General features: G+C 38.6%; 1 protein-coding gene across 6 annotated transcripts in view; it reads right to left on the reverse strand.

The window, feature by feature from the left end:
• Positions 1 to 16,684, reverse strand: part of Runx2 (RUNX family transcription factor 2) — a 116,926-nt gene that overhangs the window by 49,974 nt on the left and 50,268 nt on the right. For 4 of the 6 annotated variants that reach the window (XR_012450627.1, XM_074082012.1, XM_074082011.1 and 1 more), the window contains exon 4: positions 1,633 to 1,806. The exons of the other annotated variants lie outside the window; for them this stretch is intronic. Coding sequence is in view for 3 of the 4 variants with exons in the window: in XM_074082012.1 (XP_073938113.1) it covers positions 1,633 to 1,806 (174 nt within the window). In the remaining variant the exon portion in view is untranslated. The remainder of the gene's footprint in view (positions 1 to 1,632; positions 1,807 to 16,684) is intronic. 6 annotated transcript variants of the gene reach the window in all.

Consider the following 16,684-nt stretch of genomic DNA (forward strand, 5'->3'; position numbering starts at 1 on the left):
GTTAGGTTTAAGGACAAAGTCTTGAGAGAAGCATCTAGCACCAGGCAGATTCTAAAGGCCATTTAAAAACATTAGTCACTAACATAATTAGCCAGCAGTTAAACTTTAGAATATAGAAATCAAATATGTAAAGAACCAAGTCATAAAATGTGTGTATATACATATAAATAATTAGTCATCATACATTCACTTATAAATCCTATGTAAAAACACTCATATATATGCTTCTACTAACACACACACACACACACACACACACACACACACACACTCCAGTGACTATTATGAGGACAAAAGAGCAGTAATTATGAGCCTTACTCAATGATCTAAACTTCACTACTTTAAATGCAGTAGCACCTACAGCTACATCCTTCATATTCACAAGTTTGTGTGAATTTCACCCCTGCATTTTTATCATGGATACATGTCTAGTGTTCTATATATAAAGTTTTTTAAAGGTTAAAACAAGGTGATTCTTCACAGAATTCGAATGTTCTTCTATGATGTAGGTACCTGGTTGAGCTATTGTATTTTTACAATTCTACATTATTTTTAACTGTATACTCATGAAAATTCATATATCCAGGCTAATAAAACATACCCCCTCTAAATAAATATCCAAAAATACCTTTACATACTACGGGTAGGAGAATAGGAGAGGTAGATCACTTATAAACAATTATGTTTTGAAATCAGTGAGGACACTCAAGTCTAACCACACTGGCAAAAATCTAACCATCGACAACCACTGGTGTTGGTTTATTGCATGTTTATGACATTTTCCCTCTATTCCCTCCTACCTCCAGTAATGATAGCAATTAGATGACATACAATATTCCTTTTAGCTCTTGATACTTTTGATCTGCAAATTAAAGATCTATGATAATTAACACACTCTGTTGTCACCACGACCTAAAAACAATCAAACTAGTCCTAAAATAAGATCTATTCTTGCACAAGTGGGCAGAAAAAAAAGAGAATCAAGGCTCTTAATGCACCAAATGTGAATGGTTAGCCTGCAATGTAATACTGATGTTAATTTTTAAGAAGAAATGTAAAGTAAGCATCTTACTAGAATATATAAAATGAAATGTCGCTTGGGGAACCTGAACTAAATGTGAATCAGAAGTGAATTCTGTCTGCCCGAGAGCCACTCATTGACCCTATCTTATAACTACTAATCAAGGCTTCCTGTTAGCCCTGGGCAATCCTCAAGCAAGCTTAATGAAATAGTTATACATGTAAGAAATTTAAGCCCAAATCTGAGTCAGCAACACTAATCTTCTAATAGTGAGGGTGTGATGCTATCCCCTGCACCACCTGGATACAATATAGACACTTACGACAAACATTCTCCCAAAAAGCACAGTTATTACCATTCCACCAGTGTGCAGACTGATGTCGCCGCAAAGTACAGCATGCGTAGACACGTCCCCCAAAATTTTATTCCGAAGTTACTGAATATTGGAATTTTTTAATAAAAAAAGAAATCAGTATCTTCAGGTCTCTCAATTCTTTCGTAACAAGCCGTTTTGCAGCTCCAGAACTTTTGAAGTGAACACATCTCATCTGGTAAGCCCCTCACCCCCAGCCTGCCAGAGTCTGCAAGTGAAACCTAGGAGTCTGTCTTACCTGTAATCTGACTCTGTCCTTGTGGATTAAAAGGACTTGGTGCAGAGTTCAGGGAGGGCCGTGGGTTCTGAGGCGGGACACCTACTCTCATACTGGGATGAGGAATGCGCCCTAAATCACTGAGGCGGTCAGAGAACAAACTAGGTTTAGAGTCATCAAGCTTCTGTCTGTGCCCTGGAAATAGCAAATCATAAAATAAAAGCATATTAATGAGCTGAACAATTGACCATGCTAAATAGATATGTGAACATACATACTGGGTGGTTTCAGCCAAGGAATTATCAATACTGATATTCATAATAAGGTACCTATGCAATGCCCTCTTTTCCAAGTTGCTTTATAAGCGTTATCTGGTGGAAGCTTTGCTAGTTCTGTTCTATACATGGACAGCTGAGGGTCCCAGAGGGTGACTTGGAGTCAAAAGCTCAAGAGGAGCTCTGGGTGCCTCCTCTGAGCCCTCTCAGGGAAAGGAGGAAAAAAGGAGTGTGCACTGGGACATGTTTTTTTGTTTGTTTGCTTCATGGTGGAGGAAGCTTCTTCTAAATGCTCAGAGAATCCAGATATGTTGGACACACTGTCACAAAATGGGGGCAGAAACAGAGGCAAACACACTCCTCAAAGAGACATTTCCCTAAGGACCACAGTGACTTTTTCATTTTTATGGTACAACTACCCCTTGCCAAGACGCTCTTCTGAAAAATTAAAACTCAAGCTTAGAATCTTAAGAGAAAAAAAAATCAGAAATGTAAGTAAGGAAACTCAAATTCTCAAGAGGAATCTGGATATTTTGTGATTTGCCAAATCCCAAAAGCATATAATAAACTCTGTTAAATCACAAAGAATACTTTTTAAAATTTCAAATCCACTACTGTGGTTTTATACCAGAAACTAAAAAATACTCTGGGTAAACATTAGCTAATGTTAAAGGTAACAATTCATTTATTTAAAACATCTTTCTTCTAGCAAGTTTAAAATCCAAGAATATTCTGGATATTGTAGAAATATGCAAGTTAAAATATACTCAATGTTCTAAGACTTCTTAAAAAATCAAAGAATCATTCTTAACAAAGGAATATAGAAGTGTCTTGGTGTGGTCACAGAACAACATGAGAGTCTGGGTGGTCATTGGAGGGCAGAGCTGGGGTGAGCAAGGACCATGCCTAACACAAACAGAAAGATACTGTGGGGTCCCTCCTCCACATTCTGTACCAGTAAGGTCCTGGGATGATTCTTCAACATTTCAGTAAAAATGTTTAACTGACTGGAGCAGATTCAAGGAAGAGCTACTGAGAGACAAGTAGATTAAGAATTTGCACTCTGAAAAAAAGAAAAAACTAAGGAAACTGGGATCATTATTCATAAAAGACAAAAATCTTGAGTGAAGATTATTACAAAACCTTGGAGAATGGAATTCTTCACTACTCTACAGTGGTGCGAATATTTCGTCTTACACTTCATACAGGACAAGAAGAATGCATCAGGATAGGGTTAAGTTGAACATGAAAATTTCCCAACTATAAGCTGTCTTCATAAGACAAATTCCTTATTTTATTTGCCCCAAAATGTATTTTCCTGTCTCCTTTTTCATTGCCTACCCAGCCCAAAGAAAACAGACAGGAAGCCAAGGCTTGGTAACATGAGTGTAGCTGTCTCTGTAGCCAAACATGTTCCAACTAGGCCCATTAACTGAAATGCACCCACCACCCTATTTCCTGCCAGTGCAAGTTTTGGGCATCTGCTTTATAGCAGAGGGACTAGACCCAGTAGAAAAAAGGAAAAACTACGGAAATTTTATTGTTTGTTAACAGTGTTTTCCCCATCATTTATCATTTTTTTCATTCAGATTGCCAATAGAGTTTAGAACCCTAAAGGATGTTTAAGGTGACTCAAAACAGCTCCTAGATTCCAGCTAGCAAGATGGTCACAAGTTAACTGAGTAAGACCTGCAGAGGTAGGACAACTAGCCTGCAATCCTCAGCTATTGACTAGCTTGGCGAGGACTAGGATATAGTCCTAGTCTGTGTTGATTAAGCTTTCCATTCATCACAGGCGCCATCAATGTTGGCATTCCACCTTCCTCTCTGACCTGCTACGGATGACTAAAAAATATCCAGATCACACGGTGAGACAACCAAGAGCTAAGCCCAGTGAGGTGTCAAGGCTAGTTTTCAACGTAATCAGAAATAGTAGCAAGGATTCAATTACAAAAATAATCACTCACCCATTACCATAAATAAACAGCTATAACCTAACTCGCCAAAGTTCTATCAATACATCTTGCCAGGTCTAGCAAGTTTCAGAATTAGGGAATTATACAGTATCTGTCACAGTTAGACCAATGGAATCTGCACACACACACACACACACACACACACACACACACACACACACAGTACTGGTATGATGTTGATACAGCTGTAAACATTAACCAGAAATCATATGGAATTGTCCCGGGAAGTTATTTTTTTAATAGGCCATATTTTTGGAATGGCAGAATCCCTAAAGGCTAAGGGGAGGATTATATGTTCTTGCATGGTTCTTTTGTACATTGGGAATTTTTGTGGGGCATGGGTCATAAGAAAATTTAATAAGCTTTGCCTCTGCTTTCCACTAAGGAAACCTTTTCATTAGGTTTTCATGGAGACTGTAAGAGATGTGAGCTCAGGGTAGGGATGTCTGAGTACATTTTTATTTATTCTTAGCTTTAGGGAGTAATAGGAGTCACAGGCAAGAATAAAGGACTTGGAACAGCACTGGTAAGTGAAAAATTTAAGAGCAGGTGAAATCTTAAAAGACTCAATGGCCTTTTGGAAATTATCATCAAAGAAAGCTACCAAGTATCTACAGATAGCTTACAAAAGTTCAGGGAATGTCTGTCTGGGGATGCCATATACAAAAACATACAAATTGTTCCTGTAGATATCTACCCCTTCATAGCAACCACCACAACCACAACAAAATTCTTACAGTACAATGCAAAGCAAAAGCCAAACAGGTTCTTCATCTTTCAACCATGACAAATACCAGCTACCACTAAACCACATCAGGGCGTACTCAAATGATAGGTTGAAAGAAGATGTACTAAAATCCTCAGTACCCAAGCAATCCCTTCAGAAATTGAGAACATGGGAGACCAAGGAAACACTAATTTTAACCAAGAACAGAGTAGGGTATCATGTTTTAGGGGGAACTAAATCTTATCCACAAGGCCAAAGAGTTATAAAGAATGGAAAACTTTTGTATTACTTGAAACCCTATGTAAAAGTTAAGTCCTGGATCCTCTAGCTGTGCTTTCTTCCTAGAGCAGTAGTCCTTCCAGACTACCTGGATACGAACATCCTACTAGAGACCTTTGAAAATTATGGGTGCCCAAGCTCTAAACTGGATCTATTAAATTAGAACTTCTGGTGGTAGATCCTAGGGGAATGTTATTTAAAAAAAAAAAAAAACTCAACATGCAACCAATGTGCAGCCAGTGTTGAGAACTACTGCCCAGGATGGTTTCAGTCCTATCATAAATGCCACCTATTCACACCCATGACTCCCCCATTTCTGGGTAAAAGCCCTCACATCTGTCCTGAATTCCAGATTCCAACTGCATACTTGACAGCTCCCCTGGAATGTCTCAAAGGTATACAGTATATTCAAAGCAGAATTCATTCTCTTCTCTCAAACATCCTATTTCTTCCAAACAGTCCCCCAACTGGTAAATGGCACAAGCCATTCAGTTTCTTGAAGAAACTGGATTTCTCATTATTCCTCACTCTTCATTATTCAATTCATTGCCAAGTCTTGTCATTTCTATCTCAACACTGTATCTCAAATCTATTCAGTTCTCTCCATTTCAACTGGTACCACCCTAGTCCAAAAGCCTACCCATCTCTCTCTGAGTATCTGATATTGCCTCCTTTGTAGTTTCCCATCCAAGGATCTTTCCATATTCCTGAAATGCTCCCCCCTTGATTCTTCATATGGCCCCCTCCTTCCTAGCCCTCAGAAGTAGGGTGAACACCTCCTTTGAGAGGCTGGCCTCCCTCCCATAACTAAAGAAGATTCCTACCCTCTTGAGCAAAGCCTCTCTTTATTTCCTTAGTGGCAGTTGCCATAATCTGTAATTATCTTGTGTATTTATTTGTCTCTCCTGAAAGGCTGTACGTCCCATGAGAATGAATGCTCTCTTGTATACAGCTATGTTCTCACAATCTAGTTCAATGCCTGCCATACAGTAGGTACTAAACAAATATTTACACGGTGAACAAATCAATGTTCTCTTTTATATAAATACTTTTATTGAAAGAAAAATTTGGTCTAGGATATCATATCACTATTCCTCCCAAATACTTCTTTTCTTTTCTGGCAAACTAGTGAAGCCAGTGGACAAAACCTCTCTTTAGAGACAGGCACCTTATCAGTGCTTTCTATGAAATTGTACTAAAGGGTATTCATTTATAAGTGAAAGTTTGTGCTTTAGGAAAAACTCCATTTTATCTCACTATAATTCTTAAGCACTGTTAAAAGTCATTTTGAATCAGAGAGTGCAAAGTATAATAGATATAACTTAGACTCTAAATTTTAGAGCAACGTGCTTCTTTTATGGATAAGAATTCTGAATTCCTGAGACAGGACCTAACTTTCCCCAAAGTTACATATTTAATGGCAGGAGATTGCTACTCCAATGCTCTTTTCTCTCCTGTTACCAACCAGCTTATTTTAGAACAGAACAGTGAAGCAGAAGTCATTCAGGGAAAATCATGACCAAAACTGAATTTGAAATGGAAAAGAAAAAAAGTAGTTTTCAGAAAAGATTTCTTTCAAAAAGTTGAGTGTGTTTAGTTGAATATGACTTTTGTTGCAATAAAGTCAGGGGCACAAAAAGAAAGCATGACCAAAAGGTCATAGCATTCACACATCCTTAAAGCAAAGACACATGAGGAACTGTTACGCCACTAAGCAATAGTCTAGCTAATCACCCCACTGGTCCCTATACACACTGTAAGTTAGTAACACTCGCCATATAACTTCTGCTTTCAAGAATCACACACCTGAAACTGGTAAGCGGACACTAACAATGTGGTCTGTGAAGGATGAAAATAAGCTTGCCTCTGTGATATGACCCATTTTGCTCATTTTTATACACATTGATTGAGAAGTGTTTAACAGCTTTGGAGATCTACATGGCCCCCAACCAGAGCCTCACACTACAACCAGAACCTCATACTACACACTACCTACACAATGTGAAGCGCCGAACCAGTTACAGCACTTCTCCTATGGAAAGCCAAATGCGCTCAGAAAATACCAAACGATATTTTCACGAAGAGTATGCCCTTATGACGTCTACCCAAATATGGCACAAAAGAGTCAACTCTGCTGATTACTAGGACAGAATGAATACTGGGCAGCTCACCTATTTGAATTGATTTTAATCACTCACTTGATTTATTAGGTGTCTACTTATATACCAAGTATCATGAATTTACAGCTTTTAAAAAATAAAGTTTAAAGGAATATCTGTAATCAAGCATCAATACCATCAGTACCACGTCCATGTTAGGATCAGTTAGTGCAGTTGACGTGGGTTAGGTAGGTATGTGCACTACATATGAGTCTCACTGTAAGAAGGAGGGACAGAAGAATATATAAGAAAAAGTCCTTGCCTTCAACAAGTACATAATCTAGAGAAGAAAAGGGAAAAGCCATTAAATGTAAAAGGGAAATAACTAAAATATTTGGCTTAGAGACCAATTGAAGAGGTTTCCATAGGACTACTTTAAAATAGTAAGGAGTGGTATTATTTGTGATTTTGTAAGAAAATGTCCTTAATTTTTAGAAGAACTGACATATAGTTAGGTGTCAAATGTCATGATGTCTGGTATTTGCTTTAAAAATTTTCAGCAAAATAATAGGTGAAGCAAATAAGGCAAAAAAATAAAAGTGATGGATAGATCAGATTGTATTAAATATAATCTCTATTTCCATGTATGTTTGAAATTTTTCATAATAAAAAATTTTTTAAAATAATAAAGTGCTATAGGGGATCGACTGGTTTTGACTAAAAGGAAACAAGGAAACATTCACTGATGAGACCATATGCCTGTTCTTGAAAGCCAAGTAGGATTCTGATAAGCAGAGAAGGGAGGAGGAATGTTAGTTACAAGGCACATGACAGAAACATGGTAATAAATATCTTGTGAAACCAAATGACACCTCACAGATGATACCTCAACATGTATGTGATACTAATCTAAACAGAGCCCATTCTTCAAACCACTTTTAATACCTCTAGTCTATACGTTCTTTTAAGCCATGTAATACACGTGGGAATCTACCCTTTAAAGACACTCTCCCTAGCTATTAACTAGTATTTGGCAAAACTCCTCTTCCATGCATTTGGGCTTCCCTGGAGGAAAAAAGCAACTGGGGAGACATTAGCTAATTTTGCTGTCACCAAGTATGTGATAGAATGAGATCTAGTCCAATACCCTAGGGCTGAAGCCCCAGGATGTAACAGTTTAAGAGGAATATTGTCATTGTGATCCTTAGAGTAAGAAAGAAGAGGGGGCAGACTTGCATTAGAATTATCATTTTTCAGAGCAAATCTGCTACATGTCAACAAGTTGCTGTTCCACCACAGCTCTGAAAAAAAAAGGAACAAGGCCCGTCATTTCTAATCTTTCTATCCTGACAGTGTCCCAAGGAGGAGTGTGTTTGGGGAGTAGTTAGTAGTTAGGGAGTTGATACGTGTTAGCATCATCTTGTTTCACCAGATGTTTATCATGGTTCTATCATTTGTCCTCCAGCAAGTTCAATTCCAAATGACATTTGGGATTTTACTACTGAGAAGACACTTTGGCATATATTAGGTATTTCAGTTGATGGTTTCCAGTGAAAGTAATACAGCAGAAGAATTACACAAACTCAGGAAAGTTCTTAGGAAAGCCATACAGAGTTCTGATCCCAACGCTTTATAACTACTGAGGCTTTAGATTTAAAAATCTTGATTTTATGCATTCCTTCACATGTATGAAAATGGAAATACTATTAAGAAAAGTGAAACTCTCCTCTGTTCACATTCAGATACCTAATTTCATTGCTGGTTTGTGAATCTAGAAACCCAAGACCTATATACTCTTGTAATGTCTGCACATCCCCTTGCCACAAACAGTTCCAACCAGCTTCTTCTCTGATTTCCTTACTTCCCTAAGATTACCATTTTCTAGTCTCTCAAACCCCAAATCCAGTTTAGATGTTATCTTTGCCACCTCCTTTCCTAGTCCACATCATCCACTCAAATCCACTCCTATGCAGTATACATGAACGGACCCCTTCCTTCCATTCCCACCAGAGTCACTCCTAAGCACTGGCTCATGGTTCACACACCAGAAGAGGAGCAGCCTGATGTACAGGAAAGGACAACAACTGGTCATGTGACCACAGAAAGGGGTTTAATGGAACTCTGGGGCTTAGTTTCTTCACCTACCCCAAATGAAAGATTAGTTTGCATAACTTCCCAAGTTATCCTATTCTCTGCCCCCAAATCCTGATACTCATGTCACTTACCTGCTCAAATCCATTCAACTGCCTGTTTAGTTAAATAAAGCCCTCTGGGCCCAGCAAAAAAAGAACCTGGAAAACATTGTCCCAATGTATGTTGTCACTCTCATTTCCAGTGGCTACCACTCCAGGCTGCCAGCTTTTGCCTTTGTGCATGCTGGTTGAGCCACCATTCTTCAAAGAAGCCTGTGCCTTTGCCCAAGCTGGGCCCTCATCATGAAACACCCTCCTTCCAACAATGCCATTTGGTAAAGATCCCTTCCCAGTCTCAGTGTGGTCATCACATTGTCCTGGTGTTTTCTGTCTCAAGGGCTTTGATGATCCCTCTGGTTTCTATCTCAGTAAGCTGAGAGCAGCTGCAACTGCTTTTTGTCCATGACACAGGTTATGTGTACATACAGTAGGCATTCAGTAAGCTTTAGCTTACTACGAATTAACTTAAAATATTTATAGAGAATTTCAAATCCTATTATTCTAGGTTCTCCTAGACTTGACTAGGAACCCCTTGGGGAATGTGTACCATGTTTTATGTCTAGCACAATCTTAGAACCTAAGTATAAAGAAGACATACACAAATGCTTATTGAATTAATAAATAAAAGCACAGATAAACTTAAAATTACCTCTCCTTTTATCCAGTAAAAGACACAGCGGGCGGGAGGGGGGTGACTATTGGGAAACATTTCCCACAGTAAAATTGATGACTCTATAATCTTTGCTGGGAAAGGCTGCTGAGTCACCGTTTTTCCTAAGAGCATACTGTCTGGTTCAGGTCAAAAACTATTTCTGGACTAGAATAATGAAATGGACTAAGAAACTGTTTTCATGTTTAAGGCCTCTAACCCCTCTGAGCCACTGGAAATTAAGAGCCATGCAGTATGACATAGGTCAAGCCCACGAGAGGAGACAGCCCTAAAGCAATGTTAGTGTGTGGCTTGAGACAGAGGACCACAGATCATAAACAAATCTCTTTCCAGGAGATTCTTCTCTGATGGCATTTCAAAAATGAGCTTCTCTCTAAGGGCCTCTCTCAATATATAAACCAATTTCTAAAGAAAAAAAATCATAATCACGGCCACATATCTTCCTTTCAGCCCTTGTACAGAGTCAGGCATGTAGGAATCAGAGCTTATCAAGAGAGAACAGAGGAAGAACAATTTTATTCAAGAGAGGTCTGAAGCCTATCCAGTCTCTTGGGTAAAAGATAATTATGGAAAGAAAAATATAATCTACTCAAGAGACATAATTACATGGTTAAGCCATAGAGTCCATAGAAATATGCTAGGAACTCCAGTTCATAAGAATGCTAAAAGCTGAATTTGCTTTCTTGTAATAATAAGAGTCACCAGTTTACATTAGTGACAAAAAATTCACTCTCCAATCTCATATACAGTCTTCTCTTTTTCCTTTTTTTGCAGTACTAGGGTTTGAACTCAGGGCCTCATGCCCACTATGCTCATGGCAAGAGTTCTACCACTTGAGCCATGCCTCTAGATGGGGTCTTGTGCTTTTGTCCCCGGCCAGTTTTAGACCATGATGCAATGTATGCCTCCTATGGATGTGCCCTTCACAGCTGGGATTACAAGCCTGAGTCACTACACCAGGCCCATATGTAGTTATTTTTAAAGTAAAATTGGATATGTGTGAGAAAAAATTGAAAGCTTGCTCATTTCAAAATTTAGGCTTCTGAGGTTAAAGAATTCAAGATCTTTCAGCAAATATGCAAACGAAAAAAACACGTGAAATATCAATTTGCATGCACAGAAATGGAAGTTCCTTTGTAACTTTTAGCTCTTAGGTTAAAGTAAACCACAATATTCAAAGCATAAAGAATCTAGAAAAAAAAAAAGACAAAGCTATCAGGACATCCCAATATCTCAGTCACACATCAGAAAATAAATTTTAATAAATATGCTTAGAACATAATCTATTTTCTTAAAATAATGGATTCAAAGAACTTCAGGCATCTAAAGAAAAACAGACTCCTGGAAGGTTAAGAAGAGAAGGAGGATTTTAAAAACTTAAAGAAAGAACTAGGTGAAAGCATGATGGAATACGCACAAGAGATGTGACTTCCTGCAGGCAGGGAAAAGAGCTAACCAGGAATGTGGTTGACCTCACCCCAGTCCGGCTTCCACATTCTAATGCATCTCTAGCCTACTTTTCCTCCTGCTCACAAATTCTCTGATACTTTCTTATTTCAATCCAAGGACTCTTGACTTTGTCTACTTATTGTTTCCAAAGGATGCTTCTTTCCCTCCTTGCTCCCATCTAAAGGAAAACTAAATGAATTAGAATTTTCCAGAGCTGAAAAGGAACAGGGATTTAAACTATGCTCTGTACTTTAGAAGAACAGCTCTTACCCAAAAAAAAAAAAAAAAAATCCTGTGACTTAACTGGAGTCATGGAACTAGACACAGGGAACCACTCCCCTGACCTGACAGCCCTCTTTTTCATATACCACAGTGCCACCAAAGGAAAAACGAAAAAAGATTTCTGCCTGGTAGTGAGGGGGTAGGGGGGGAGAGGGAGAGGGCGGGGGAAAGGGAGGGGTGGGGGAAAGGGAGGGGTGGGGGAAAAGAGGGAGAAATGACCCAAACATTGTATGCACATATGAATAAATGAAGCAAAAAATAAATTAAAAAGAAAAAAGAATACTCTTCAAATTTTTATTGGGATTTTGTTAAATCTGTAAATGAACTGGAAGAGAATTTAAACTGTTAGTGATACTGAATTTTCTAATCCATGAAAATGGTCAAATAAATCACTACAGATTCTGTACTTTTAAGCATACAAATCCTGTATCTACTTTGTTAGACTTACAGCTAAGTATTTATTGTGTCAGCATGACATTTTTACTAAAACAACTAAATTTTTCAAAAAGTAATAAGAGCATTAGTCAACATTTTTGTAAATCTCTTTAATGCATGCCTGAATAAAAGATAACTGATTGAAAAAAAAAAGAAGAAGAAGAAGAAGAAGAAAGATTTAACAGCACCTGAAAGAACAGAGTAGGAAGTGGAGAAGCTTACCTCAGACATTTTATAACACTCTGCCCAGTCTTTCTGACTCCATTTGCCACAGCATATCTTATTCTCCTACTTAATTACAGTTCCACATCCCTAACTGTGCATAGCCATCGAATCTTCCGCTTTCCCTTTACTTTCTGGGAAATGAACAAAAGATTTCTTTCTCTATGCCCTACATTTTACTCCCAAAACTTAATAAAACTTGAGTGTTTTAGTTCCAAGAGCACGTCCCTTGCCTTCCTTTACTATACAGCATGTTCATACGTACCGAGTTCTTTGTATTACTAGCACTTATAGAGACCTCACTGAGAGATGCAAAGTTATTTTTAATAGTAACATTTTTTAGCAATAGAAATGGTAGTTTCCATAATTGAACAAAAAGCATCACTGTTTATTTGCCAATAGCCCAGCTAAACATGGATGGCATGATTCTTCAAAGAGTACAGTGACATCCAGCCTACAAAAGGACTGTCACGCAATCCCTGGATCCTGGTTCAATTTTCTTAGCATGCAATCCTGTCTATTTCTCTTTAGAGGTTGAGGGGAATGAATTAAAAAGTGCAAAGAGCTCATCTCTTGGCATTTGCTGCTATAGCAGCAGACATCATTCTCAATTTTCTCATTTCTGTAACAGGAAGAAAATGTTAAAAAGTAATAACCAAGGAAGAAGCCAGCCAGCTCCCGCAGCCTGGTCTTGCTGTGCTGAATGGCAGTGAAGATCACAGAGGAAGAAAAAAGAAAAAGACAGGGAAAAAAGGGGGAGAAATTTCTTGCTTAAACTGGACCTATTCCAGCTGGCAAGAAGAGGTGGTTTTCTTAACGCTTGCGAAACCTGATTACTTTTTTAAAGGAATGAAGAAGGAGATGTAAACACAACCATTAAAACAGATTTAAGGTACTTAGTTTTAATCTAGTCTAAGACCTCTCCAATTGTATGCTGCTCTGCAATTCTCTGCTTGCTAGACATCAATGTGGCACATACGCGAATGTCAGTGTCCTCTAAGCAGTGAGTGTGGTTGGCTGGGCTCTGTGGTTAGCTTCTCAGGTCAGGCATGGAGGGAACAGCAGCTTAAGCAACAATGAATGGATGTCTGTTATGTACTATGCCTGTCAGAAGTCTGCTGTACTACATTAAAGAACTATTGTGTTTATATCTACACAACAGGTCTTAAACAGATTGTTTAAACATGATTAAACAAGAGATGTCTTTGAAATAACCCCCTAATAAAACTCAGATGGTTAAGGAGCTGAAAAATGCAGTCAACAATACAAAAAAATCATTTCTCTCTAAGCTGCAAAGGTAATATGATATAAACTCCAAAATAAAACAGTTTTTATAAGTGAAACTCAAAGGATTACCTCATACATCAACACCTTTTTCTGATGGAATAGCATTTATCCATCTATCCATCCACCCTTCCTTAATGCTGTTGCACAATTTACTAGTCTTGATAGACAGATAATTGCTTTATTCAACCATGTGTAATGAAGGGAGTCTACTGTGTTAATCCCAGTATTCTTATCTCCTGTGAACTCTGATTAAGGAACTGAAAACTCTACCTCTTCATTCCAAAACTGCTGGAATTTACTCATATTCAGATCTGCTAAAGTGTTCTTACATTCCACTCTGTCACTACAGGTGCCAAGTATTTTGAGTAGGATCAAGTTATTGTTATATAAAAGGAAGTCTAAAGTAGTGTTAGATAGAGCCAGAAGAAGGCAAGTTTTACCCCTTTTTTCAAGGCACAGAAGATTAGAAGAATGCATTATTTTCAAGCTAAAGAAGTGGGTTGGTATAGGTTAATATTTTTATAATCCACAAGTGATTAAAATTAAAACCATTTTTGCATTTTGAAAGCAAATACAATGCCAAATTTTGTGGATTTCTGTTTTCTGGCTTTCTGCTGCATTATTTAGTCAATAATGACAGTTTGGTGAAATTGTTTCTTTTGTCCACGTGAAATGTATAAAGTATGCCTTTTCCACACATATATATGTATGGATGTACATTTATACTACTCTAGCATATGCATACACGTATATGTATGGAGAGGAGAGTGCAGTCAAAGGGTCAGCAATGCTACAAACCTGAGTTTTGTGTCTCATTCTAAATAGAGATGCTGTTTTCTCAAGGCTCAATACATTTTACAGTACGCTATTTACAGTACGCTATTTACAGCATGTACCAAAAACCCCCTCAACACTGAATATACCTTTCCTTACAAAATGAAATTCCTTCAGCTTAATTGGATGCCTTTGCTTTATTTCAAAATGGTACCTGCTCAAGAATCTATGAAGCTCACTGGAAAAGAGGACGTGCAATCAGAAAAGTGAGGCAGCCAATGAAAGAATGCCACCATTTGGCTCTTTCTCTTCTGGGTCCTATCTTTTTTGTGAACTTTTCACCAAGAATGTTCTCAGAAATTATGTTCTTTCTGTTCAGAGGATAGGTCCTCCCCAAGAGTTAACTAGTCTAATGGATCCTTGAGATACAACAGCAAAACTGTCCTACAGAACTGATGATTGCCCAAAATACAATAAGAAAGAGAACAAGTGACTTAAAGGAGACGTGGGTTCATACCCACATCTAATGGCAAGTCATGAACTTCTCAAGTACAGACTTTCACTTCTTTAAAAGAAAAGACTACCTAACTTCTAAGAATCAATGTCGTTATGGATTTTTACCCATCATTAAGGATTACACACACACAAACACACACATACACACACACACACAGTTGGTGAACCTAATGCAGTTTAAAGACCAAGGTAGGTCATGACAGAAAAAGACAGTTCTGTATCTAAAGCTGGCCTGACTGCAGAAGGAGCAGGCATACCTGGGCGTCCATTCCTACTTTGCTACTAACTTGGTTGTGAGGCTGCAGGCAAATATGCTGTCATCTCTGTGATTCAACTTTCTCATCTATTAAGTGAGGGCCAAAGTACCTGCATCCCAGGATGTTACTGGGAGAATAAAATGTCCTAAGCTTTTATTATGTGCCATGAACTAAGTTAAACTCTAGGGGGCTCAGGACATAATGGTGGATGTATCATCAAAACAAGTAAGTGCAGCAGTATGATAAACAGCATAGAGTAGAAACAAATAGGCAAGCAGAACCAAAAAATAAATGCTTAACTTCCAAGAGCAGTCAAAAGGGTTCCCAGAGAAGTTGGCATTTGAATAGACTTAAAGAATGAGTATAATTCAGTCAAGTAAGTGCAGGAGACATCCCAACCAGAAGGAACAGCAGGTGCAAAGACATGCAGATAAGAAAGTACAGAGTGAAGCAATTTGTCATGGCTGGCGCTCAGCCACAGGGGTGTGGGTGGAAGGCAGTTGGGTCGATCGGATGCTAAAGGGCCTTGTCACTATGCCACAGTGTCTGAACTGCATCCTGGAAATAACAGGGAGTCACTTAAGTATTTAAAGCAAGAGTGTGCTATGAATTGGCTACATTTTAGGTAGATCACTTCTAGGGGAAGACAGATTTAGAAGGAAGTGCAGTTATAGGCATTAAAACTGTTCTTACATTGTAGGACAGGAGATAAATTCTGAGAGAGAGATCAAAACTTGCATAGCTCTATAAGGGAATGCATTTGAGAGTTGATCAGAAGTATAGACAGTAGTACACTGAATAAGTTAAGAAGTAAAGCAGACAGGACAAATCTCAGGGGTCTGCTTTGGTCAACCAGATGAACTGTGGGGTACTCAAAACTGGGAAACCTAAAGAAAGTTCGTTTGAGGAGAGAAGTTTGGTTAAGTAGAGGCTGGGAATCCCAAACACTGTGCTAGACATGAGTTTGACGTGCCGATGGGACATATGCAGGTGGAGATGCCTCAGAAGCAACTGGAAATATTTCTCTGAGGTTCAGAAGAGGCTGAGGATGCATTTTCAGTAGTCACGGAAACATGAAGTCAACTGTGTGAATAAGGACACTGAAGGAAATGGATAGAGGACAGGAGGAAGAAAGCATCCTAAAGGGGACCCTAAGAAGCAGATATTTAGGGGAGTTAGGCAAGAAAAGGGATCCAGCAAACAGATACTGGGAAGGAGGAACAGGAGCCAGATCCAGTGGTATCACGAAGACCATACCAGGCAGCAGGACTCCTGAAGGACAGGCACCAGGAAGCAGCCACAGAAATAGTTCTGAATCATCTCTACTTCTGCTTCAAGGGCCCATGGAGCTTGGCAAGACAGCCGTCTATTCTAGAACCATGCATACAAAGGTAATTTGGCCACAGTGGTTAAAAAGATAACTCTGCTTCACTCATCCATACCCATATCTCAAGTGACCTCCTTGACACCAACAGTTTCAAGTTCTTATGACTACCAAAAATGCATTTCCAACCTCTCCTGAACTTCAGGCTCATATTCTAATTGCTTCCTGAGCATCTGTTTGTGAGACTGTCTCTAATAGTGATCACAAGTGTACACAGTATCTTCTGAGATCAACCCTGGTCATGTTGTT

This window comes from Castor canadensis, chromosome 8 (genome assembly GCF_047511655.1).
Source record: "Castor canadensis chromosome 8, mCasCan1.hap1v2, whole genome shotgun sequence".
Taxonomy (NCBI): Eukaryota; Metazoa; Chordata; class Mammalia; order Rodentia; family Castoridae; genus Castor; species Castor canadensis.